This window comes from Agelaius tricolor, unplaced genomic scaffold (genome assembly GCF_023055355.1).
Source record: "Agelaius tricolor isolate 1412-34295 unplaced genomic scaffold, bAgeTri1.0.p SCAF_3, whole genome shotgun sequence".
Classification (NCBI taxonomy): Eukaryota; Metazoa; Chordata; class Aves; order Passeriformes; family Icteridae; genus Agelaius; species Agelaius tricolor.
In genome coordinates, this window is record NW_027269263.1 from 18800395 (window position 1) to 18826029 (window position 25635).

General features: G+C 42.7%; 1 protein-coding gene across 3 annotated transcripts in view; it reads right to left on the minus strand.

Moving 5' to 3' along the window:
- Window positions 1-232: 232 nt before the first annotated feature.
- The window catches only part of MYH9 (myosin heavy chain 9), a 70434-nt gene continuing 45031 nt past the window's right edge, over window positions 233-25635 (minus strand). The window contains exons 13-42 of one of the 3 annotated variants that reach the window (XM_071422772.1): window positions 24323-24496; window positions 23379-23552; window positions 22693-22807; window positions 22150-22212; window positions 20152-20345; window positions 19696-19817; window positions 19262-19331; window positions 18144-18304; window positions 17298-17406; window positions 16179-16310; window positions 15342-15548; window positions 14711-14848; window positions 14090-14213; window positions 13131-13302; window positions 12324-12536; window positions 11702-11846; window positions 11020-11226; window positions 9958-10062; window positions 8545-8697; window positions 7944-8192; window positions 7237-7449; window positions 6351-6563; window positions 5834-5995; window positions 5025-5153; window positions 4593-4681; window positions 4256-4379; window positions 2972-3180; window positions 2445-2553; window positions 1947-2119; window positions 233-1790 (exon numbers count right to left, since the gene is read on the minus strand). In XM_071422772.1, the coding sequence (XP_071278873.1) occupies window positions 1670-1790; window positions 1947-2119; window positions 2445-2553; window positions 2972-3180; window positions 4256-4379; window positions 4593-4681; window positions 5025-5153; window positions 5834-5995; window positions 6351-6563; window positions 7237-7449; window positions 7944-8192; window positions 8545-8697; window positions 9958-10062; window positions 11020-11226; window positions 11702-11846; window positions 12324-12536; window positions 13131-13302; window positions 14090-14213; window positions 14711-14848; window positions 15342-15548; window positions 16179-16310; window positions 17298-17406; window positions 18144-18304; window positions 19262-19331; window positions 19696-19817; window positions 20152-20345; window positions 22150-22212; window positions 22693-22807; window positions 23379-23552; window positions 24323-24496 (4569 nt within the window). In that variant the 3' untranslated portion in view covers window positions 233-1669. Of the gene's footprint in view, window positions 1791-1942; window positions 2120-2444; window positions 2554-2971; window positions 3181-4255; window positions 4380-4592; window positions 4682-5024; window positions 5154-5833; window positions 5996-6350; window positions 6564-7236; window positions 7450-7943; window positions 8193-8544; window positions 8698-9957; window positions 10063-11019; window positions 11227-11701; window positions 11847-12323; window positions 12537-13130; window positions 13303-14089; window positions 14214-14710; window positions 14849-15341; window positions 15549-16178; window positions 16311-17297; window positions 17407-18143; window positions 18305-19261; window positions 19332-19695; window positions 19818-20151; window positions 20346-22149; window positions 22213-22692; window positions 22808-23378; window positions 23553-24322; window positions 24497-25635 lie in introns of those variants that run through there. The other 2 variants (XM_071422773.1, XM_071422775.1) reach the window with 2 other exon arrangements.

Here is a 25635-nt window from a genome sequence, read left to right on the forward strand (position 1 = left end):
TGGGAGGGACGAGCTTGGAGTCAGGAGCTGCTGGTGCTGCACTCCAGCTTCTCCTGCCCTGGCTGGAGGACCAGAACGTGCTTGTGGCACTTCAAGGGGCCAGGAAGACCAGATTATGGGCACAAGTTTCTTACTCAATTTCTGGCAAAAATGCACAAAAAGCAGAGTTTCCATGGCTGCACAGGGTCTTCACTGCACCCAGGAAAGGAGGGAAGGGCAACACACACACGACTGCAGCACAATAATCTTTATTGGTAACATCAGTGGAGCACCAGTAAAACCATTACTGAGTGTAGTGGTGACACACAGCTGAGGCACATGCTAAGGCACTTTTATTATATAAAAAAATTTAAATTCTTCTGTGACAACAATCAGGACAGGAGGCTCCTCCATTAGGGTGCTTCAGGCATACAGTATGATGCTTCGTATTTAAATCTTACTTTGCTCATAAGTAGGTCTAAATGCAGCATATACAATATGGTTAAGAATACAGGTAAATCCAGCAACCAGTGTATGGTGTAGAAAAGTAAAGACTATCTGTATATAACCATGGTCCCAAGAGAAAGGCAGTGATAAAGACCTTTATTTTTTTTTTCTTAATTACTTATTACAAGAAATACAAAGGCCTTACATATATCTGTGCAGATTAAAGGGTTTTTAATATACTCTTAGTCAATGGTGCACAATAACTAATCCCAACCCCTGGTTACAGAGCAGGTGCAAGAGGTTTGGAAATGTCAATAAGAGGAATTTCCCTCCCCTTATCCCCACCCTCTGCCCACTACCCTATTAATTTCCTCTAGATTCTGTCTATTACCATTAAATATATTTGGTCCCCCAGAGATTCTCGGACGAGCACAAGGACATTGCTCTGCTCCCCCAGCCTGTCATTAACTACTGGTCCACACTACCTTAGATGAAACCATTCAGAGGCAGAGACACAAACAGGACATCATTGCACTTCAGAGATCTGTCCAGACAGGAAAAAGAAGAAGGGAGGAAAAAAGAAAAAAAATGGAAAAAAAAAAAAAAGACACAAGGAAAAAAAAAAAAAAAAGACAACTTTGGCAAGTCCCCCAGGTAAGCTATCCCAAGAGGAGTTTCCATCTTCGGCCCTCCTTGGAAACACAGGGAAAGAAGAAAGGGCAAATTGCCATGGCCAAAGCACACCGTTTTTCCTGAAACTGCTCCCAAACCACATGGGTGGGCAGATTAAAAGAGGCAGAAGTCTGAGGTCACTGAACATGATTGCCGAAAGCAAACAAAGAGGGAGGGGAAAGAATACAGGATGAAGCTTCCCTGCAGCTAGAATTGAAGACAAAAGGAGATTTACAGCAAAAATAATCTTTTCCTAGCCCCACTCCCTCCAAACAATAAGGATTTACCAGCAGACATGGCACAGACAGTTCTACAGGCCTTTGCAGTGGCCAAACTGCTGGTCAAATTTTGGAGCCCTGGCTCTTTGGCATTAAATACAAAGAGGATTAGGAAACTGGAAAGAGGAGAAAACTAGGAACACAGATGCCCGATGGCTCCAGACACACAGACCTGGGCTTGCTCTGCAGATCCCCAGCCAATTTAGGAGGAGAGGGATTGCTGAAAGTCCAATGGAAGAGGGGAGGGTAGGTGGGTCACTCCCTTACATGTAACCTGGGTCAAATGGGAGGAATTATTCAGTAGCTTTGGCATCACCAGCATCTGCCTTGCCATCCACTTCCTCGTCGGACACCGACTCTCCTGTTCCCTTCCTGACCATCCGGCGCGTCATGACGAACGGCAGGTCCCCACGCCTGGGAAGGACACACGGCACGTCAGCAACGTTCCACCAACTCACAGGGGCAGGCTCTGGGATGAGGTGGGGAAGCACCTGGCCCTGCTGTTTGCTGTGGGCACAAAGCCCATGCTGCACTGGCTGACAAGGCGTAGCACAAAACACTCCTCCTTACCTGAGTTTGCTCTTCAGGGAGCTGACTTCTCTGTTCATGGCATCTGCTGTCTCGGTGGCATCCTCCAGCTCCCGCTGCAGCTTCCTACGGGATGCATTGGCTCGCTGGGCCTCCTCTTCTGCTTCCTCCAGCTGGCGCTTCAGCTGCTTCAAGCGCATGTTGGCCTTGTCCGCCTGAGCGTGTATGGGGCAAAAAGTAATAAGAACTCAGTGATTCCCCAGAGTTGCAGCACAGTAGTTAGAGCAGTAAAAAGCAGAGTTTCCAAAGCACCCTCTTCCATTTCTGAAGGGAATTTCCTAGGTCTTGAGGGGTCCTAGTTTTTCTTTAAAAGAATCACATTTTCATCTGTCTCATCTTGTAATTATTACAGTGACAAAGAAGAGGAGAAATCCATAGGATGGTGAATGCCTTGGTTGTAGAAGGAAAAGCCTGCTCCCCCAGAAGACTCAGACACTGCAGGTGTTTGTGATGTGTCTCACAGACATATCAGGTACCCACCTGATCTTTGAATTGCTCAGCATTACGCCTCTCATCATCCACCTGTAGCAGGATGTCTTTCAGCTTCTTCTCGGCACGGCGCACCTGTTTGCTGGCAGCCTGGCGCTCCCTGAACACAAACACAAGGGGGCTCAGACAACAGCTTATCTCCCACTGTCCCCAGCAAGACCACCTAACCTGGGCAAGTTAGAAGTGAGGAAGATAGCAAAAGTCCTCCTTAACTTAGGAAGAAAAGGGGATGGGAAACAATGTTCCCCAGAAATGACCAAAAGGCTGATGTCACATGGACAAGAGCTACAGAGGGGCAACAAGCGTACCACAGCTACAGTTTTAGGAGTAGTTGAATTCAGAAGAAGCTGTAAGTGTTTACTGTGAAAAACAAGGAAGGTGTGCCAGGATCTTACTTCTGTGCTACCCTGTATATCTAGGGTGAAGCTCTCACTCAGACAAATCAGAATTAAGAAGAGCTTAAAATTCCAGAAGGGATGGAAGCTGGTAAAGCAGACAGAGTTTCTTCTAGTACATACTTGGTCTCCATGTCCAACTGCTCTTCCAGCTGTGCTATCTTTGCTTCCAAGGCTGTGATGGTAGCCTTGTACTTGGACTTGACGGCGCTCTCCATCTCCTGCAGTTTGAGCTTGAGCTCCTTGTTCTGGCGCTCCATCTGCTGGCGAGCGTTCTCGTTCTTCTGCGCGTTGCTGCGCTCGGCATTCAGGTCGGCGTTCATCTGATCGATCTGCACCGAGACAGAGATAAGGACTGCTCAGCACAGCCAGTGCTTCTGCTCAAAGGCTCATTTATTTCTCAGAATCAAAAAGAACAAGGACCCTGAGGGTGAGCTGAATACTTGGAATAACTCTGATGCAGAGGGAGCTATCTGCAGGCAGGACACTTCTCAAAGTATCTTAGTTTACCCAGATTTTCAAAGTAATTCCTTGAATAACAGGTTTATCAACCTCCTCTTAGGGCTAACTAAACTTGCCAATCACATTCAGTGCCCTCTAGGACTAAGGCCATGGTCTGGCACTTAACATTAATTATCAGTCTCTGAATTACAAAAATCCTGAAGCAAGTGGATCCAATACATGTGCTTTACTAATTTATTGGGTTTTTTGGTGTCTATTTCCAGTACAAAGCAGCAGCTTTAAAATACTGACTTACAGAGGTAAAAGGGCAAGAACTTGCCTACTTTCAAGCCAGGGCTCTGGCTGATAGTCAACCATGTAGAGAACTACACTCTTGTCTATCAGAATTAATAAGCCCTTTGGAAAGCCATCAGCCCAGATCCTTGGCTTTGGAGTGCTAAGAAAACAGCATGCTTGACTCTCAAGTTGGGCAGACAAAATAAGGCATGCAACAGGCAGACCAAGATCGTGGTTTCTATAGCAGCCTAACAAATTTCATATGTTCAGTCCATTTGAAACAGCGTAGAACTGGCAGAAAAGTAATTTTCTGAACACATTGTGGCACTCTTCAGCAGGTCAAGTTGGAGCAGCATGCCACAGATCATCTTTCTCAATATCCCTTTGTACAGAAAAAATGGACTGGGAGGGGGATGGTTTGGTTTAAAATAAACTTGGGAGATTGTTCCAGCTACCCAATGATTTTAAATGGTCAACGCCAGGGAGTTGACATAATTTTGGTTGCTATTTTCTGTACTGTGGTATTCAGCTGTTTCATCTTGCTCACACTTATGGCCTTCTGAGGGCCTGCACTGTGCACAAGGCAGCTGCTGGCATTACTCAGAGCACAGCTGGACAATTCACAGACACCAGAGAACTCCCATGGGCTGCTGCAGCCTCAACAGGTACCTGAAGATTTGCCTTCTTGAGCCGGTCATTGATTATCTCAGTGTTGCCCTGTTCTTCTTCTAACTCCTCCTCCAGCTGAGCTATCCGTGCCTCCAGGCGCCTCTTCTCCTCCATGGCCAGTGCTCTACAGAACACAGAGTCAAGAGAGCATTAATGCAGCACTGATGGCATCAATGCCTTGGGGAAAACTCACCACTTGTACACAAAATTAGCTCAGTCTTTAGGGACCAGAGGGGATACAGTGTGTGCTGCAGTCTACATAAAAAAAAAAAAAAACAGGCCAAGAAGTGTTTTCTCACAGCAGCTCCTCCTCCCTCAAACGGGGAACATGACTCACCCTTTACCACTGTTGTTGGCAATCTCATCAGCCAGCTCATCCCTCTCTTGCTGGGCCTGGCGCTTGGCACGCTCAGCAGCTGCAAGTTCCTGGAATGAAAACGAGACGGACACTGATCCAATAGGAAGCTACCAATTAATGCAGCATAGGAAAAAGGAGTTACTGGTAATGGCTGGTATGGTCTCAGCATGATCCAAAGCTAATTCTATGACATGGCCTGTTCCCTGTCCACCCCACAGCTTCCTTTGCTTTGCACACTCCTATCACAGCTGTCAGGAAAGGGCCAAAGTCTGCATTTTGAATTGGACCTCATATTTGAGCAGAGCAAAAAGTACAAAATAAAGGAAATAAACACTCCAGCTTAGATTGCTACATATAGTTCTTGGCCAAAGAAAACAAACCAACTCTTGATTTTCATGCATATTCCATTACCTCCTGCAATTGGATCATCTCTGCCTCCATGCTTTTCAGCTTCTTCTCGTTTTCTTTGGCCTGTGCCAAGATCTCTTCTCTGGAAGTGCGTGTGTCCTCCAGTTCCCGCATGTAATCCTTCATTTGTGCCTGAAAACAGAGAATAGAAAGGGATGAATTTCAGAGCACTCATACTAAGAGACATGGTTTGTTTGTCTTATGGGAAACATGCATGGAAAACAAATAGGGATTCAGCAAATTACTCTTCAGCAACCACAAAGGTTGCTGTAAAAACAAAAGGATTCATCCTTTTTGCATTTCACAAGTAACATGTGAAAATATCAATAGAAGCAAACAGGATTGCTTTTTGTAGAAAAAAGTTTTGTCAGATAAATGGAGAGGGGAAGGGAAGGTACAGGGAGCTTTCTAGTGAAGCAATGGAACGAACAGTCTAGGGAGGATTTAGTTTTTCCTGAGAACAGGTCAGACAACTGCTTGCAGGAATTTAAAAAGCACAACAGAGCCATCTTGGGGCAGGAGTAGGCCTAAATGTTATTTAAGGTCCTCTAGTTTTGCAACTCCGTAATCCTTTTCAAAAACAGGGACCTTGAAGCAAGCACTAGAGTGGACTTTGTCTCCCAGGGAGTTAAACAGGCAGATTGGGATTGGAAGGATGCTTGAGATTGCCAAAAAATCTTTCACAGTGAACTGCTGCAAGATTCTGCTGCTCTTGTGACACTGATGCAATGTTCTGGTAAGGTGAAATCTTTCATCCTGTTTCCCTGGATAAAAACTCTGCCCTGACAGCTGAAACAGCTGCAATGCTTCACCTGCAGTTTGCGCAGCTGCTTGATGGCTTCTTCACGGTTCTTGTTAGCAGTGTCTATATGGCTTTCCAAATCCTTCAGGTCCATCTCGAGCTTCTTCCTGGCAGCCACAGCCATGGAGCGCTGTTTTCGTTCATCCTCCAGTTCTGCCTCCATCTCCCGAACCTGTGTGGAGCAGCAGAGGCATCAGCACTTCAGCTCCTTCCTTTCCCAGCACCCACTTCTCAAATTCCCCTTTCAAAGGCTGTGTAAGTGCAAGCACGTGACTTGTCTTCATTCTCCCTGGCAGGGGGATGGGGCTGACATTCCTCACTAATAAAGCCCCACGGGTTCCTGTGATAGACAAAGACTATTGGAACAATCACACAAGGGAGGAAGTCTGTCACAGCTTTGCAATATTGCCTGGAGTATTAACATTAACAGCAATCTTTGGATTGGCACTGACCATCTGCCTGACCATCTCTGGATAAAAGTGCCTTTGTGCACAGAATGCATTGAGGATTTACAGAGCAGTTCTTACTTGTCTGATCAGCTGTTTCTTCTTCTCTTCATTCTGTTCATCACGGCCCTGGAGGTCCCGGTCAAACTGTGCCTTCATAGCCTGTTGGTTCACTTCTAGCCGCAGTTTGGCATCCTCTGTGGCCTGCAGTTCATCCTCTAGCTCTTCCAGCTGTGTCTTCATCTCCTCCACCTGCTGCTCCAGGGCTCGCTTAGCTTTCTCCAGCTCATGGACCTACAACACAGTACCACACGTGAGGTTTCTGCAGAGAGTGCCAACAATTTAATCTACCCTAACAGAAAAATAGGCTAAGAACAGCCATTCACATCAGACTGGATACAAGAACACTGCACCTTGTCCCTTGTATTAGGGCAGATGCACGCTGCCAGTCTGAACCACAATTACTGTTAGTTCTGGTTGTTAGTCTGTGGTGGTGGGGAGAAAGAGAAAAGCATTTGTCAGCCCAGTTCTGACTTAGTGAAGACTTACCAGAGCTGGACATCTCTGGTTCTGACAGAATTCAAGAAAATACTTCTTAGCCTCTGAATTTATTATTTTCCTTAATTAACATAACATTTCTCTTTTTTTTTTCAAATATTGGAGGTAATGTCTTCCACTGCCTGGCTAATTGCTGTATTTTACATATCAGGTTCACACCATACCTTCATCTCCGCCACAAGGATACCAGGTAATTTTCAGCTTTGATAATGCTTCATTTGGGTCATTTCCAACCCACCTTTACCACTTAGTGATATAATACAAACATAACATTCACAAACTCACAATGTATCCAGTACTGTCTACAATGTTCCTCTGTGTTACCACTGGCATCAGCTTTTTGCAGTACAGAAGTAACAGTATCGACTGTGTGACATTTCCTGCCCAGACACTTCAACTGAATACTTACACTTTTCCCAACATCATCCTTGGAGCTCATGAGATCTTCCATCTCTGCACGGAACTGCTTATTCATTCGTTCCATCTCAGCCTTCTGCTCTATGGCTTCTTCCAGGGCTCTGGCCAGGGACAGGGCCTTGGTCTCCTTCTCCCGGGCCTCTGCCTCAGCACGGTCCCGTTCCTCCGCGTACTTGGCAGAGATGGTCTTCTCCTCTGCCAACAGCTACAAGAGCCCAGCATCAGTATTTTGAGAAATTACTGATCATTTGCTAACAAGGTAAACATGCATCTTTTCATCAGGGCCTTCTTAATAGTGTTCTTCCATGGATAGAAGGAATCAAGAAAATGCAGCTTCAGAGAATGAAGCACACCATTCCATCTCTAACAACTGTGCTGACCCCAAGTAAACAAATCCCTGATTTCCTAGGCCTCCAACCTATTATTTTTAACCTTCTCTGAGATGATTTGCAAATGACACTTCAAACTCTATCTTGGTTTTGATATAAATGTTATCCCTTTGGGAAAAGGAACATTGCTTAACTTCCTATTCATAGAACAAAATTAATTCACTTCTATTAAAGCTTTTTTCCTCCACTCTACGTGCTCTGCCTTAGTTCAGAAATAAATATGCATTCTCCAAGCAGTATTGCTTAGGTATTCTTAAAGCAGACCTATCAATAAGATGTACCTACTGAATGCTTATGATTGAAGTCATACCTGATCAAACTTCTTCTGCTTCTTCTCTAGGTTGGAGACGATCTGCCGCTGATGGTCCAAGTCCACAGCCAGGTCATCCAGCTCTTGCTGCAGGCGGGTCTTTGTTTTTTCCAGCTTGTCATATGCAGCTGTCTTCTCTTCGTATCGCTGGCTCAAGCCCTCCAAGTCCTTCTGCAGCTTCTTCCTGGCTTCCTCTGCTAACTCAAGGCAGCCCAGACCATCATCCATCTTCTTCTTTGCATCTATTGCCTAAAGGACCAGGATTGCATATGAAGTCACAGAAAATGTTCTGTGCAGTTTACCAGCACCAGAAGTTTAGGACTTTCAAGTAAGAGAGTCTGAAGGTACCACTCCCTGCTCAGATAATGTTCTATGACTAAATTTCCAAAGGAATTCCTGGACAGAAATCTACAAGCAGTTCATATGATTATCATCAGAGACCACCTCATTTCCTCTCACACAATCAGCAAAATCACCCTTGCTCAGGAAAGGCTGTGTTACTAGAAGTCAATTCTGCATTTAAATTTTACTTCTCTCAAGACAGATGTGTACTTATCCTTCCTCTCTAAAGTCACTGGTTTATGGGATGCAGACTCTGTACCTGTTGCTGAAGAATAGAGATCTGTTTCTCCAGGTTTCTCTTTGCCTCCTCCTCTTCTTCCAGTTGCTCCTTGAAAGCATTCTTCTCATCCTCCATTTGCTTCAGCTTAGTGCTGAGGCTCAGTTTGAGGCGAGTCTCCTCCTGCAGCAGCTCCTATAAAGCAAACACCCCAGTGGAATTCAGCACCACTCGTTGGATTTAAAGGCTCACAATCCTCATCCACTCTCTCCAGGAGTGCTTCTGAAGTTGAGTTTAAGCATGCAACTAAATTTCACAGATAAGATAACTGAAGACAGAATTTAAATAACTGCCTTTCAGTGAGTCAGTATAGAAACAAAATATTCAGAAGGGTCCTATTCTCTCCTACACTCCAATCATTAAAGTAAACTCCTTGCCACACAAGCTTTTCTCAAGGCCTTACCACACAAGCTTTTCCACAGTCCTTTCTAAAGTCCTCCCAAGTAGCACAGAAAGTATTCAGACCTTTCCCAACAACAGCATGACTGTACTCTGATATGTGTCTCTCTCATATTCCAGTACCAAAGGAACACACAACAGACCCAAGTGCTCTTGCATGGTTAAAAACAATGCTGGTCTCAGCAGAACTGTACAGCACTGGTCATTTACCAGCTTAGGGCACAACAACATTGACTGACTTATGCTGCCAGTGCTTGAGCTGAAGGATCTGTAAAGATTAACTAATCTTCAAACCTAGTGCAGAATTTTTGTACTGTGTCCTGTCTTTGAGTATGTTTTTTAAAGACTAGTAAGTAGACAGAACATCAATGACTGTCCAAGGCTACTTATTATTGATGTGCTCTCCTTTCCCTTCCAACCTCCTTAGCACTCCATGCTTAACCTTAAGAGTCACATTCTGCTAACTGTAAGTGCATGATTTTCCCAAGTGTAAGACTAAGGATGATTTAATTCCTGAAAAAAATACAAAATTATTTGAATCTATCACTTCCCCAACATCCACTGGGAAATAAAACTTTCTGCTTAATTTGACAAATTTACTGGAAATCACACACATATGCACACACACACAGACACCCTGTCAAACACTTGACTATGAAGATCTCACACAAGAACTTCAAACAAGCATTGCAGTCAGCTGAAGCACTTAAGTGCTCTCAGTGGAAAAGTGATAGAGGAGGATTTCTAAGCCCAAGACAGGGAAAGTCACATATATTCCACAGGCTGAGAAGCAGAAGGAAGATAACTAGTTTTTTTTCTGTAGAAATGCTCTCAGTGCCATGCAGTTTAAACCCCTTAGCAAAAAAAAATAAAAAAATAAAATCCAGACCCAATCCTTTGAATTGTTGTATAATCAGTGCTTAATGGCATCCAGAGTGATTCCTCCCTTTACCAATGTGTAACAGACACAGTTGCCTTGGTTTCCAAAGCTCTCACCTGTGTATCCTGAAGCTGTGATTCCAGAGCAGAGAAATCCTTTGCTAATTTGATTGATTTACTGTCAGACTGGTTCAGAAGACCTGTGACATTGTCCAACTCAACCTGAAGGAGAGATCAGAGTATCAGTTACTGAATGCATCAGCAAAAACAAAGGCAGGAAGAGGCAAGCAGCTATAAGACCTAAAACTGAAAACAGAGGCATCTCTCAAGAGGAGGACATGTGTATAATCTTTCAAGGAATGAACACATCATTTCCACAGTCCTGGGAATTAAATATGAGAAGCTGAAATGAGATTTTTATTTCAGATCACCTCAACAGCCTTCTGATTTTGGTTGGTTTGGGTTAAGGCCTATATGAGATTTTAGCCTGGTAAGCAATTGTAATTTTTTTTATTAAACTCGCTCTCTTCTATTTTATACCATCTGCTTCAGGATTATATCTAGAGTCTCAAAATTAGATTTTCATGCTTCAAAAGGTTGTGCATATGCTAGTAGTGTTTGACTTTTAATGATGACCCTCCATAAAGGAGAAGGCCAAAGACAATGTTTCATGTCACTCTAAGGGATTTGCTGCTCCTTTGAAGAAAGGAGGAGAAACCCATAAATGCCCACATCATCCTTGACATGCCATAAACCATGTGACAAAACTTCCAGACACCATCTCCCACAAGAGTTACACAACCACCAGTCTGTGTGTGCCATTCCAGGTGCTCCAGCAGCTGAGTGCTCACAGAGCTGTGCTGCGCAAACCACTGCCTGTCTTCAGGGGGCACAGACACTCTGACTCCTTGAGCCTTACAAAACTCAAACTGCAACAGCAACTGGTTATTTCACCTTCTCAGGGCTGCTCAAAATAAGTAACATCAATCCAAATATCCTGGTCTGGCAATGAGTTAAGGAGTTTGCATAGCCCTTGGGAAGCAAATGATGGATTTGCTGTTTTTAGGAACATTATCCTCAGGAGGAGCAGAATTTTTGAACTAGCCATGGGGAGACACCATCCTACAACCTTTTCTCTTGAGCCCTGGGCTGAAGGTAAGCAAAAGCCATGCCACTCACCTGCAGTTTGTTAACCCTCTCAGCCAGTTCAGTCTTCACTCTTTCACCTTCTGTAAATTTCACCTGCAGCTCCTGGAGCTGAGCATCCACTTTTTTTCGCTTGTGCTCAGCATCGCCTTTGCCCTGCAGAAGAGCCTTCACCTCATTGGATAGCTCAACCTTCTCACTTTCCAGAGCTTGTTTTGCTTTCTCAAGATTTGCTTTCACCTGAAGAGGAAAAGAAAAGGCAACAAAACCCCTCAGACTTTACATATGGCAGGATCCAGTGAGTACATGTTTTTCCATGTACTAATGCTGTATGTTTAGCAGTTAAGTTGCAGACTGCTTACTCAGAAAACAAGATGAACAGCCTGTCACTGATTATCAGAGACAATCTAACAATCAGAGAAGACAACAATACAGAAAAAAAAAAGTCCTGCACATCAGATTTCCAAATTAGAGGTTGTACAAGCTAACAACTGCTACCAGTGAGAAGAATATCTTGGATAAGCAGTCTAACACGCCTAACAGGAGAAAAAAGAATGAATGGCACTATTTAGAACGGCTTTATATATGCTTCATGGAGAAAAATGATCTACCAAGGGAAGAACAACACATGTATGAGTATCATGAACACTTTGTGCTCTTCTGCACTGTCATTTCAGATTGACTGCTTTGGCCCTGTGTTTTTTGTTCCACATACCCGTTTAGTTTGTTCTAACTGCTCTGCCAGATCTTCAATAGCTTGTGAATGTTTCTGCCTCATCTCTTGGATTTGAGCCTCATGACTCTTTGCCTCATCTTCAAGGGTCTTCTTCAAAACTGTTACTTCTTGCTCTCTCTTTGACCTGCAAAATTCACAAATTCCATTTTTCACAAATTCCATTTAAATGTCAAGGAGGGAATCAAACAGAGGTGCATATCCACCAACACCACCTCTAATGCATGAAAATTCCAAGGTCTGTTTAGGCTATAAAGATACTTTTCAAAGCCTTTATGCATTTAGCAATGCATTTAGCACTGCATCCTTCTTAAGTGCAAGCTGGCAGCATTATTTCTGCCTAAGAAGTAACAGCCTGAAAGTACCAATGCTTCAAGGGAACCACTGATACTTTGGTTAGGGAGCAAACCAACTTTCTGACATCAGGTGAGGTAATACAGTCCTGACTAGGGCTTGCACACCACCTCCTTCTGTAGTCACTGAGGCTGCTAACCAGTGATAAAGGCAAAGGCTTGCTATTGTAAGAGACTGAATACAGCAGAATTATTAAAAACAGCCAAAACCAAACCCAAATAAAGATAACACAGCCCCATGTTGGAGTTACCTCAGCTCCTGCTGGGCAGCTGTAGAATCTAATGTGTCTTCCAGCTCTGTTTTCAATGCCTCCAGCTCTTCTCCCAGATCCCGCTTCTGTTTTTCAGCTTTATTCCTGAATGCTCTCTCTGACTCCAGGTCTTCCTGCAGCTCAGTGATCTGGGATTCGAGTTCCCTGATCTTCTTCAGGGCCATGTTCTTCTGCGCTGCCTCTTCTTCCACTCTGTGTTCAACATAAGGTTCTGGTCAGAGCAGACTTAAGCCATACACAAATTAAGGCAACCTGTCCTACCAAAAATAATCAAGAAAAGCTGGTATTGATCAGTTCTACAGTGTTATATTCAGACTTTGATCCATATATGATCTACAAATCCTAAGCTCTATCTCCCAATACTTGAGACAGCGCAATTACTCACCTTACAGAAGGGGACAGAGAGGGACTGACAACAGAAGAAAGCAGAAGAGAAAGCACCATTTTACAATGGAAATCAGACACTTTACCGAGTAGATGAACACAGGAACTACCAGAGGGACACCAGTGTGCTGCCACTACTTTTTAATCACAGCTTAAGGACTACTATTCCAGTCAAACGCATGCAGCGCCTATTGCATACATAGTCTAGTTCTGGACAGAGAATGTGGCAGTGAGCAGCAGCTAAAGAACTCTAATGCCAAGGATATGGATCTTAAATAGTCCACAGGCTAAAATACAACATCCACAGGTTGCATTTATGCCTATTCACCCAATTCCAAGTGACACAAGACAAGAAACACTTCCCAACCAGGTGGTCCCTGAACCCCAAGGTCAAGTTCTCACCTAGCTAAGGCTGCCTGCAGCTCCTCTTCCTTCTTGGCCAGCTGCATTTTGAGTTCTGCAATCTGAGCCTGCAGCTCAGCAATCTGGTCATGCAGATCAGTGGAGTCCCCTTCAAGCTTCCGCCGAGTCTTTTCCAACTCCTGCCTCTGCTTTTCTTCGCGTCGCAGGCGTTCTAATGGAGATGGGGACACATTACGTTACACACTCAGAACATTGTACAAGCACAGAAAAATAGATTTAAGCAATACTTTCTTTCCTGATAACACAACTGTCCAAATTGTAGCTGGACTGCGTTATTTTGTCAGGACCTATAGAGGCATCTACTCCATCTACTCTATTTTGCCCTCAAAATTTATCTGGGCAATTTCCCTTCCCCTCATCTTACAGCCAAACCTCCTTTTCCCACTCTCACTGTAACAATGCAAACATAATGCCAGCCTCACACCATGCAGGCATAAGCACCCATTTAGTGGTGCTGAACACAAGGTCTGCTCTCCCTTTACTGAAACTAAACAGGCAGTCTCCAGAAGAAATCTTTCTAGAACTCTGAAGAACTTGTGCAAACAGGCTATCAGAAACAGCACCAACCCTGACAGATCGATGCTGCTGGAAGTAGAAAAGTGGAGAAGACACTTCCACAGCAGGAGAAGAAAGAGAACCAGCCTCTCTTCTCCATTGGCCTGGCTGCTTTGGAGAGGATTTTTATTTAGATCAAGGGCTCAGCTGACAAGGCACATAACCTTCAGCCAGACAAGAGCACAGCTCTATCAAACTGATCAATAGCTCACACGCTATAGACTAATTTTTAACCCTTCAGAAACTTGAGAGGACTAAAACTCTTTCAGAAATGAAACTGAAGTTCAACAAATTTTAACAAGAAACCACCTAAAACTAATTAGGTAAGTCTTTACAGGATCTATCTTTAAAAAAAAAAAAAAACCCACAAAAGCCAAAGCCACCTTCAAGGTCAGTGATCATGGCCTCATGCTTATTCTTCAGTTTGGCTAAACTCTTAGATTTTTCCTCTTCCTCTGTCAGGTTTGTTGTAAATTCAGACATTCTGTCTTCCAAGAGTTTCTTTTCCTGCAGAATTGAGAAAGAAGAGTTAAAAGAGTTGCTGGAATAACAGGGTATTTTTCCAGATCTGACTGCTTAGAAATGTCAATGTCATGAGTGCCTATTCCTGCTACAAGGAATCTCAAAGAAAGAAATCCTTTCAGAATCACAAACAGAATTCAAATAAATTTAAAGTTGAATTTAAATGAAAGATATGATAGCCCTTTCAAAACTGAAAGCCTGTTCATAAAATAACTTGATACTGATTGGCATAACAATGCATCAGAAAATGTTTGCTCATGGATCATTATTTAAGTGAAAGTTATTTACATATCATACAATACTGACTGTTGAGAACACAGGCAGGCAGTTACTTTCAAAAATTCAGGTCAGAATTCTCCAAGACAAGACTGAGTTAATTAGTAAGTTTCCCTGTAACAGGGAAAAGGTCAGCCTGTAGTGGTTTTCTCCAAGAGAAACACCAGTGCATCTTTAGCTTGTGGAAGATGATGTGGGAGTCTTACCTTAGCCAATTTGAGATTCTGATCTTCCAGAACTAGCACATCTTCTTCCAATTTCTTCAATTTGGCCTCTGTGGTCACTTTTTCTAGCTGCAGCTTCTGCCTTGCACTTTCCTCTTCCTCAAGCTGCTCCTCTAGTTCCTTCACAACACCCAAAGAAAAGCAAGGTGTTTGTCAGTGCTGCTCACCAATCCATGGAACTAGCATAGTAGCAATACTAGAATGGAAGGTTTCTTCACCCTTCCTTCAAGGTATTATCAGTAGGTCCTAGACTGACATCTCTGCCATGACTTAATGCAACATACTGCGTGCCAATCAACAAATTTTCTAGCAGAATAAGCAATGTTATTTTGCAAAGAATACGACCATTCCTAAAACAAAGCAAAGATTTGTCTAATTGTTTGAGAAGTGGCCATCACCTTCAAGAATGGAATAGCTCATTCCAGAGGACTGACTGAATGCCTCAGGCTCAGCACCAAAACTGCTGCGTTCTATTGCTGTTTCCACAGATGGATTTTCCCATGCCTCTTTCCCTCCCCTTCTCCCTTTCATTTCCCTCCAAGCTGAGGCAGAAGAACCACTCTAACCCTCGCTATCCTCTTAACTGACAGAGACAGCATTCCTAAGGCATTACCTGGATGTTCTGCTGCATTTTCTTCTTTTCAGCCTGCAGATGTTGACACCGTTCTTCCTCTTCCTCCACCCTTGCTTCCAGATCATGACATATTTCCTCCAGCTCTTGTTTCTTGGCTGTCAGGCGAGCTCTTATCTCCTCAGCTTCAGCACACAGTTCGGTTTCTGCTTGCAACTGTTCCTGCAGCTGCATCTTCTCTGCCATTAGCTACATTGGATGCAAAGCCAGAAATAAGACAAGCTCAATTTACCAAAGCACTTAGCAATGTATGTTAAGTGAAGTTCTGTGCTCCTCTGTTCCACAGTTAGTTTTAAACCTTGCAGCAGTCCCCTGCTGTTAACCAAAAGCTATCAAAACATGGTTTTAAGTGTGTCTTCTCCTTCACAAATCAGGAGCTGCAACCACAAATTGTTCACAAATTTCTCAAGACCATATCCATTTGAATTGTCTATTTCCACTTACAAAAGTAACAAATAATTATTAGCTCTATGGGAAAAAAACCAACCCTGCTCCCACCTTCTGTGTTCCCAACAAAAAGGATTCCATTAAAGACAAGACTTAGTTCAACCAGCTTGCTGCAACACTCGGCCAAAGGAGACTTGTTTTCCTATAATGGCTACAGAAGGGCAATAGGTAGTAACTGTACAAAAAGACCTGTTGCAGGAAATGAGCTGCAAGAAGGGCAAAGGAAAGTGAACAAAAGGCAGCCAAATCATGTTCCAGCAATTTGGAATCCTGCAGTTTGTCCGTCAGACCAAGAAAGCAAAGGAGGTGCTCTCAAGCAGTTGGACAGGCAGAGAGAGAAAAATTTTTACACATCACATTTGCAAAACTCACCTGGGCCTGGAAAGTCTCCATCTCACTCAGTCTATTTTCTGCAGCCAGTTGCTTCTCCTTGACCTTTATTAGTTCTTCTTCCTTGGCCATCATCTCCTCCTCCTGTCTGCTCACTTGCAGAAGGGGCTTCACCTGAAAGGGAAACCAAGGGAATGAGGTGTGTATAAGGAATAACAAAAACATGACTAAATGCTCTTGTACTTGAGAGAAGCATTGACTAAAATAACATTTTAGGTAAGTTTCTTATTTGAAGGACCAATCAACTGTTTTGCTGGGGGGGAACACTGGGGGAATTATACAGAAGTAGATATCACCTACTCTGCCAATAGCACACTTTCTGCCAGTCCATTTATTCTCCTCCAGGATGGGATGCATCAGGAAAGGGTCCAGTAAATTCTAGACCCTCAAGGGTTAAGTAGTAATAGTGAGAAAATAAAGTTGCCATACAATGGGGAAAGTCATAAGTAAGTCAATGTCATATAAGGGGACTTCTGTAAGGTTTTTGGCATGGTACCCCAAGATCTTTCTCTCTAAAATGAAGAGATACGGACTTGATGGGTGGAGTGTTTGGTGATCAAAGAACTGTCTGGGCTGAATCCAGAGGAGGATTCTGCCCCTCTTCTCTGGTGAGCCCCCACCTGGAGCGCTGCATCCAGGTCTGGGGTCCTCAGCCCAGGAAAGATATGGACTTGTTTGAGTGGGTCCAGAGGGTCACAAAAATGATCAGAGGGCTGGAGCACCTCTGCTATGAAAACAGGCTGAGAGAGTTGGGGCTGTTCAGCCTGGAGAAGAGAAGGCTTCAGGGAGACCTCAGAACACCTGTCAGTACATAAAAGGAGGTTCACAAAACAGAGGGGGCCAAACTTGTTAGGAAGGCTTGTTGTGACAAAAAGGTAATGGTTTTAAGCTAACAAAGAGTAGATTCAGACTTGATATAAGGAAGAAAGTTTTTTACAATAAAGGTGGTGAAACACTAGAACAGGTTTCCCAGAGAGGTGGTGGACAGATGCCCTATCCCTGAAAACATTCAAGGTCAGGTTGGATGGGGCTCTGAGCAAAGTGATCTAGTTGAAGATGTCTTAGCTCATGGCAGGGGGATTGCAAAGGGAAAGCTCTTACCTTGGTGAACAGCCTCCACCACTGCCAGTTCCGCAGTTTCAGATAGGCAGCACAGTTTCTCTGAAGCACTTTCATAGCTGTCAGCTGCTGCTGGCGCTTGGCAAAGGCTCTGCAAAGCAAGTGGAGATAAGACAAAGGAACCCAGAGCAGCACACAATTCACACCATCAAGCCTTTTCTTAGATACTTCTGTGTTTTTTCTTTAGAAGGTTCCCTCCCAAAAAACCAGCAGTTTCCAGTGAACTTTCTCTTGATTTTCATCTTTTTTTTCTGCTCACATAAGAGTGGCTCTTTTTTCCTTAATCCAATTTCCTATTTTAACAAAATTTCCGTCATGTCTTCTACTCTGAAAAGCTTTACTATCTTCACTTCCAAGAAGGGAGATCTGAAGCAGAGGTGTGTTTTTCCACCAAACTGACAGGTACTACTTTTGATCTTAGAACTGGACCAATTGCAGCCTTACCTGATAACTTAAGAGAAACCCCACACCTCCTGCATCAGTACCATACTAAGACTTGTCCATTTGCACCTTCACAGCACTTCTGTGAAAAACTTGATCTGCTGCATAGCATTCTTACAGAGAAAAACAGGCTTTACTGCTCAGATAGTTTCTGGGATACAGCACACAGATTCTTGCAGGTGCCAGAAGTCTGGCATTACAGAGATGAGAAAAACCTAAAAGACCATCAACTGTTATATACAATAAATAAATCATGGCCTTTCTGACAAAAAAATTAATTTCTAGACAATTATTTCATTTTTTTGAAGATAAATTTGTGCTTGAATGGGAGAAATACATGTTTATGATGAAATACATGATTATGACTTCAAAAATCACTGTACTTACTTTCTGGCCAGGTAGCCTCTGCAACATGCTTGGAATCCAATAATGACATCTGTGATCTTCAGGTCTCTCTCTTCTTCAAGATGAGCAAGGACTCCAGCTCTGAAAAACACTTTACTCTGTCCAATTCTGTAAAGGTTGGAATCCAGCTCCAATGCTTTGATCTAAAAAGAGAGAGAGAAGAATTCATGTCCTGCAAAGACTGTTTCATGTGAAACATCACAAAACATATTTGTGGCTCGTGGCTCTAAGACAGCCCTTCTCTACAATGCGCCACTCAGGGAAACCAAAGTTGCCAACTCCCAATAAATTCCTGGCCTATCCCAATTAGAGGAGCTGAAGCTCAGCCAAGCATGGCATCAAATGGAGGTAATCAGAGACAGAAAATATGACTGAAAGCATAATTTAATAGAGGTATCACATAAAGTATTCAGAATACAAGGATGCTGTGAGGAATGCATGTCTAGTCCTGAGAGTCCTCTTCCTTTTCTAGAAGAAACACATCTGTTGATCCTTCCCATTTACTTTTTCTCAATCCTATCTTTGTCCAAAAAAGACACCCCAGCCCAACCTTCCTTTCAAGGATTTGCTGCCAATGCTTACATTAGCTAGGCTAGAAAGAATCAGCTATACTCCTGTAAGACAGAAAAGTGGGAATCCTGTATGACCAAGCTCAATTCAAGCCTAATCATCAAGCTAGAGCCAAAGCTTTCCCTTTGAAGCAGGCAATTCCACAGAAACTAATTGGAGCCTTTGCTGAAAGCATTTGTCAGCAGCAGGCCATTACAAAAAGTTTACTGAAGCTCATACTTTAAGCCTGTGCTAAAGATAGCATTAACGCTTCTGAGCATTTTGATTCTATGAATACTGCTGGCATCTCAAAGTATGCATCTGTGGAAAGAGAAAGGACCTCTTGCCTAGGATTATTGAATCTCATGCCAGACAAGAGCCTCCATCCATGAAGCCAAGAGGAAGCTTTTTGCACCCTTCTCTCAGACAAAACATTTGACTTTGGAATTTCGGTCTGTGAGTACAAGTTATTTTTAGCCCGCACAACTCCAACTTTTAAACCACAGCCATCTAGTTTATTCTATTCAAGCAGAGTTTCTGGGATGTTTTACCATCAGCACGCAAGCCTGCTTTCCATCCATAAATCCTTTGGGAATTGCGTTTGGAGTCAAGATTTCATATCTGAAAATGAGAAAGCATCAGACTAGTCACACAAGTGTATTTGAAAACAACAAAACAAAAGAAATCAGTATGCATTCTTATGCCATTGTGAGGTCAACAGTTTTTCAAAAAACACTGCACCTCTAGACAGCAGAGAATGAAGCAGCAGCCTTGGACATGGTCCTCTATGCCTCACCTTAACTACATTCTTACTGGAGAAATCAAAAAATGCTTTTGAGAGTCTTTCAGCCAGGGCATACCAAGGTACAGATGTGTTGTCTTTGCCAATTTTTCAATCTAGTTGCAATAAAAGACTTCCAATTTTGTACTTATGTATTAACTTTGTCAGGCCAAAGACTGCTTCAGATTCTTTTCTAGGGCTCACCTTTGTCTGAATTCCTGGAATACAACTCTGTTGGGGAAACCCTGACGACAAATACGGATTCCCTCCAGTACTCCATTACAGCGAAGCTGGTCAAGGACCAAGTGGGGGTCCAGTTTTCCAGCCTAGTGAGGAAAATGTATATTTTATGAATACCACAAAGTTTTTACAAAAAGGCCTTACCCCCTGCCTCTTGCCCTCTCTTTCTTGTAAAGGAGCCAGTTCTCTCTTTTCCAGTTAGAAGGAATGGAAAGCTTTTATGCCACCTTAAGAACTGCAAAGATCAGTCCCCACAATTTTAGTAAGCATACAGTTATTTAGGATGACCTTAAAAAATACCCTGAGAAAACAGGGCCTCTTCCAGATCTCTTGCAAAACCTGACAAAAGCCATCAACCCAGCCACATGCCCAGGAAGCCCATGTAAGAATGCATGGGCTGTGCTGTTATAGATGTCTTGCCTTTTTCTCATGGTTGGGGATAATGCAACGGACGAAGTTGGGGTTGGTGTTCCTCAAGGTAGCCATCAGCTTAGCCAGTTGTTCTTTGTAGAGCTGTCCCACTGTCCGGAACATTCCCTTCCTGGTTTTAAAGGCCCCTGGCAGTGCTGTATCTGACATACCAGCTACCTGATCCAGCCCAACAATACGGTCCACTAGAGAGAGCACAGGAAAGAGCATTAAAATCCTCCCACAAACAAAGGAAGCATTGGGACATACAAAGAACATCTGGGTAGAACAGGATAAATGAGAGGAGCTGCAGGATCCTTTTTGCTTCATCTCTACACAGATGTCCACTCCTGTACAAAATTTGTGCAGGGATAGGAGCAGGAAGGAAAAGAAAGCATCAGCTCACTACAGGAAGTTTGAGTGATGGAGTCAAACTTAATCCCAAACACATTCTACTGATGCCCTGGATGGCAGCACTGGAAGAGCAATCTAGAAGTGAGTTTCAGATGCTTCTACTTGCTTAGCTTAGAATGAAAAACAAGAGCTCTAGCTGCTAGCCCAGCAGAGTCAACTGTTAGTTAACTCTGATCCAGGAAGGGCCACAGATAGAGAAAAAGCCCAGCTTCACTCTTGCATTACAGGCAGGACTGTCATAACCAATGATCAGAAAAGTCATATCTACTTGTAAACTGAACAAGCACAGTAAAAGGCATGACAAAATCCAAACCTCAGGATACCACTGCTTGAGGTGTTTTTGGAGTACAAGTATTCCATGACACAGACATGAACAACAGCACTAGGAGAAAGTCAGAACTCCCTGCCCAAAGTTTCTCCACTATGCCACAGTGACATCCAAGCATTGATGAAACCATCACCTTGATGAATGGACACCACAGATTTTTTTTTTCAATAGAAGTCAGCTAGATCTAGCTACTCAGCTAGATAGTAGCAGGGGCAAGAAGAAACTGAAGTTTTACTTTTTCACACTGCTTTTCTACATAGAGATAGAAATTCACCCATCCAGCAAAAAACCAACTGTATCACCAGAAATTTCCACACTTCCAATACACTTTTATTAAGGGCTTCAAGCTACTCTTCACCACCTTTAGTGGTTGGCTGATGTCTACACTCAGGCTCCTAATCTTCACTTCAGAAAATGCACCAGCTCGTGCTCAACTGTCCTCTGATTAAAAAAAAATACAGCTGCTAAGAGACACCCTACAAAAGAATAAGCTAGAAAGAGTATTCTCATTTACAGCTAATATTAGCTAAAAACTGTTCACTTCTAGAGCAGCTGTTGGAATAGGGTCAAGGTTGCCTTATCAGAAAGAAGGCTGTTACTAGATGACATCACAGGGAAGTCCACAGAAGTGCATCCCAGACTGTGGCTGTGCCAATACTCTTAATCTTGAGCCCTGCAATGTACTTCAGGATGGAGAAAAGAAGAGTCACTTCAAAAGAAGATCCATCTAAGAACAATAAATGAAAGTGATAAGCTGTGGTCAGTTGACATTTCAAGCCCAAAAGTAGTCTCACACAGCAAAGGCCTTGTTAGGCACAACTTGCTGATGGCCATTTTTCATCCAGGACGAGTCCCTTTGCCAAACCCTCTTTTAAATTATCAGCTGCTGAAGTGAAATCCCAGTACTAAAACGAATGCCAAACTGGAATTCAGTTTCTATGCAGCCTCAGAGATCTTCCTTCCATATCTTGCAAGAAATACAGCTGAGCTAGCTCTACATTCAAACAGTTGACAGGGATTTGTTCCTACTCAAGTTGTGCAAGAGCAACTTTAGGCACCTGAATGTGTCTGTATTTTTGTATCCACTCTCAAGGTGAGTTTTACTTTTGTTTCAAAGTCCATGAGGAGCTACTAGCACAAAGCAGAGGAAATGAACAAGAAAGACAGGCAGGTATGACAAAGGGACAAAGAGAAGTTAACGGAAGCATTTCTTGCATGGCTCTAGGATGCATCACACACATGACACGACAGCTGGGTTTCTCAGTCACCTGGTTCTAGATGAAGAATAGGAAAGTGTTGATAGAAATAGGCTCTCTGAACCTTCTGCATCTCTGCAACAGACAGAGACGTCAAAGAAAACCTACCACAGAAAGTGACAGTAACAGTAAGACTCAAAACCAGATAAAACCCAGAGAAGATAAGAGTAAAATACTGAACAACACTGCAGAAAGGGCACACTTAGTTGCAGGATTGAAAACAGGTTCCACTTCAGATCTTGAGTGTTGCAGCTATACAAGCTGCTGGCTCATAATGGTGCATTCATGTTTTATCCCAGTATTCCTCACTTTGAGACAGAATTGCTATATATGCAGCAAGTTTAACAGAAGTTGTTGAAAATGAACCTTTCTCTTGAGTTACAGTCAACTTTTAATAAAATACCATGATCTAAGCAAAGGATGTTCCAGATAATGCTCATCTTGGTGGCTTAGTCTTCAGGGGAAAAAAGCAAAACAGCTCATCACAGGCTTTTGATGCCCAAGTTTTTCACACAAAAAAAGAGCAAACAAATGAAATACAGTTTAATTACATACCATCTTTCCACAGCTCAGACACAAACTTATCCGACGACTGGTGCAGAAGAGTGGCAATGTTATCGTTCAGTGGATCCATGTTCTTCATCAGCCATTCGTCTGCCTTGTAATCCACCTGGAGAAGATAAACACATCAAGAAGATTGGGATGAGCAATTTTCTGCAGCCCAGTATCCAACATCATCTGGCACAGTCTAGGAAAGTATCACCAAGGTTTGCACAACAACAGATTACCTAACCATTCCTGGATTTACCATCTAAGTAAGCACACCTACGAATTTCCAGCCCTTACAAAAAGCTGCATGTTCTGTTCTGTCACTAAAGGGAATGGATTTGCAATGCCAGTTTGTACCACCCAGAGTGTCACACAAAAAACAGCTGCATCAGCATTTTTGGTGATGAAGTCTTGATGCAGGATTCCTCTGAGCAGTACCTCCAGTCTCACCAAGTCACACAGAACAAATTTAAATTGCTGTCAGTCTGATATGTCTTGAACTACAAATATAGATAAAATCACAGGCAAGTTAGGCCTCCTTAGACCCTGTGAGCTCCTCTGCAATGGAACACTTTCATGAAATCTTCTGATGGTTTCTCATAAGCAACTATTTTGGTAAGTAGCCATTTCTAAGAAGTAATGTTTATGAATTAATTATTCCAACCTTCACATTTTAGTTATTAATTCTTTACCTTGCCAGCATAGTGTATGATACAGAAGTCAGCTTTGTCTTTCAGTTGTTTTGGCTTTTGAAATTTGGGGTGGGTGCCTTGTTCTTGAACAACTTTTTCCACAAAGCTTTTATCTGTTGCTTTTGGGAACCAGCACTCTTCATCCAGCAGAGCCAGTATACCAGGAGGCCCAGCCTTAAAGAAGGGAAAGATCAAAACATCATTAACTACATGACTACAACGATAATTAACACCTTTAGATGGCTAGAGGAGGAAAAAAAGAACTAAGCCTGATCCACATCACATTCACCTCTTGTGTGATATCAGTTAAACTATTTCCATTGTAATATAAATTGTTAATAGTTCTTCAATATCCTCATCTGAATTCTGACCATTTTTATGAAAAAGTCTCTTCTGTGACATTTGTCTAGGTTGTTTTTTTTTGGAAAAGATATTTTTTATTAGAAGAAATATTATTATACGGTTCTCTAAATATATTCAGGTGTCTAAATGCAAAAGGCCATAGCAGAAAGTTTCACAAACTAGTCCTTACTATTGGAACATCTACTATGAAATCTGTAAATTCTCAAGTTTCATTAGAGCAAAATGAAAGCAACAGAGTTCACAGCTTCTCATCACACCTGTAGTTAAGTAAGGAAGTTCACACTACTTATAGCAAGCTGCACATACATCTAGCACCATGCAGACCTACACAAGTGAGGACAATACAGTGAGAGGGAAAAGAGACCAATTAGATCCATTTTCATGCAGTGTTTCCTACAGAACTGACACTAACAGCCTTTTTGGTGACACACTTTCATACAAAGAAGAAACTGTTTACTCCTGCTTCTAATCATATTACAGTGCCAGCAGAGGATAACAAAAGCTAGAGGGCCAGAGATGATGTCCTCAATGACAAAATGAGTGCAGCCATTTCCTGCTGGACAGTAAAACAACAAACTTACCGGCTTCTCTATGAGGTCAATGCAGGGCTGCAGGTCCAGGCCAAAGTCAATGAAATTCCACTCTATGCCCTCCCTCTGGTACTCCTCTTGCTCCAGAATGAACATGGTGTGGTTAAAGAGCTGCTGCAACTTTTCATTCGTGTAGTTAATACACAGCTGCTCAAAGGAGTTCAGCTAATGAAGAAAAAAGCAGAGAGATGTTTGAGCAATTGCTTGTGAAGACACACGTAGCATCCTATTAGCACAAAAGATCACATCTGTGGTTCAGGAATCTAAGCTAGAGTGGGGCAGACAGTCCACTGTCAATAATTCCTTTGGATATGAACTGCCTGTTCTGTCACGTGCCACTGCATACTGCTGCAATCCCTAGGGAAGTTCATACACACTGGTTCTCAGACTTTGCAAAAGAATGTTTAGTTGTAAACAGCAGAAGAGTTACTGCAACTATTTAGCCCAGGACAAGAAAGGACTCTGGTTTTCTCACAAATGCAGAGCCAGCAAGTCCTCTTCATAGGAAGAAACAGCAACAGAAGCCTGAAGACAAATTCCTAAAAGTGTGTGGACTGGAAAGTCCCTTTTTAATCCTCATATAAAATGAGAGCAAGGAAAGTGAGAGAAATCTCTATAAAATTTCCAGATTTCTTTTGGAACGGTAAGGACAAGGTTAATGACCCACAGTGTATTTTTACGTTTGACCACACAAATCATAATGTGGCTTCTAAAGAAAGTGGTCCTGTTCTAATTCCTCCCTATTTAATAATTCCTATGTTATTTCTTCTCCTCTTCTTTACATGAGATCCAGCAACTGTGAAGCCAAAAGTATACCAATAAGCAGGAGAAGGAAAAAAAATACCCCCCAAAATCCAACCAACAAACAAACAAACAAAACCAACGCCAACTTTTCTGTGTCTCAGTTTTCTATTTCATTAATAAATGGTCCAATTAATTTTGCAGCTGTTCATGAGTTAGACCCAGTGTAACATAACACAGGTTGACAGGAGCTGCCTTGCTGGGGTAATGGTAGGATACTTCTTTTTTGATGGCAGTCTGTGGCTGCTTCAGATTATAATGCAAACCACATCCTAAAATTATTTAATAGAATCCCATAACAGTTTGGCCTAACAGTTCACCGTCATCTAGAGAAAGAGCTCACATTTTCCCTCTCTCCCATCTCTCGCTCAACTTTCCTTCATTTCTTCCTCTCCTACACTTATCTTGAATGAGACTTGATGTTGATTCCCCTTTTTGTGGGCTTCACATCCTTATCAAGAGTGTGTTATTTTCCAGTTGTAAAACTATTTCCTTCTGCGGTC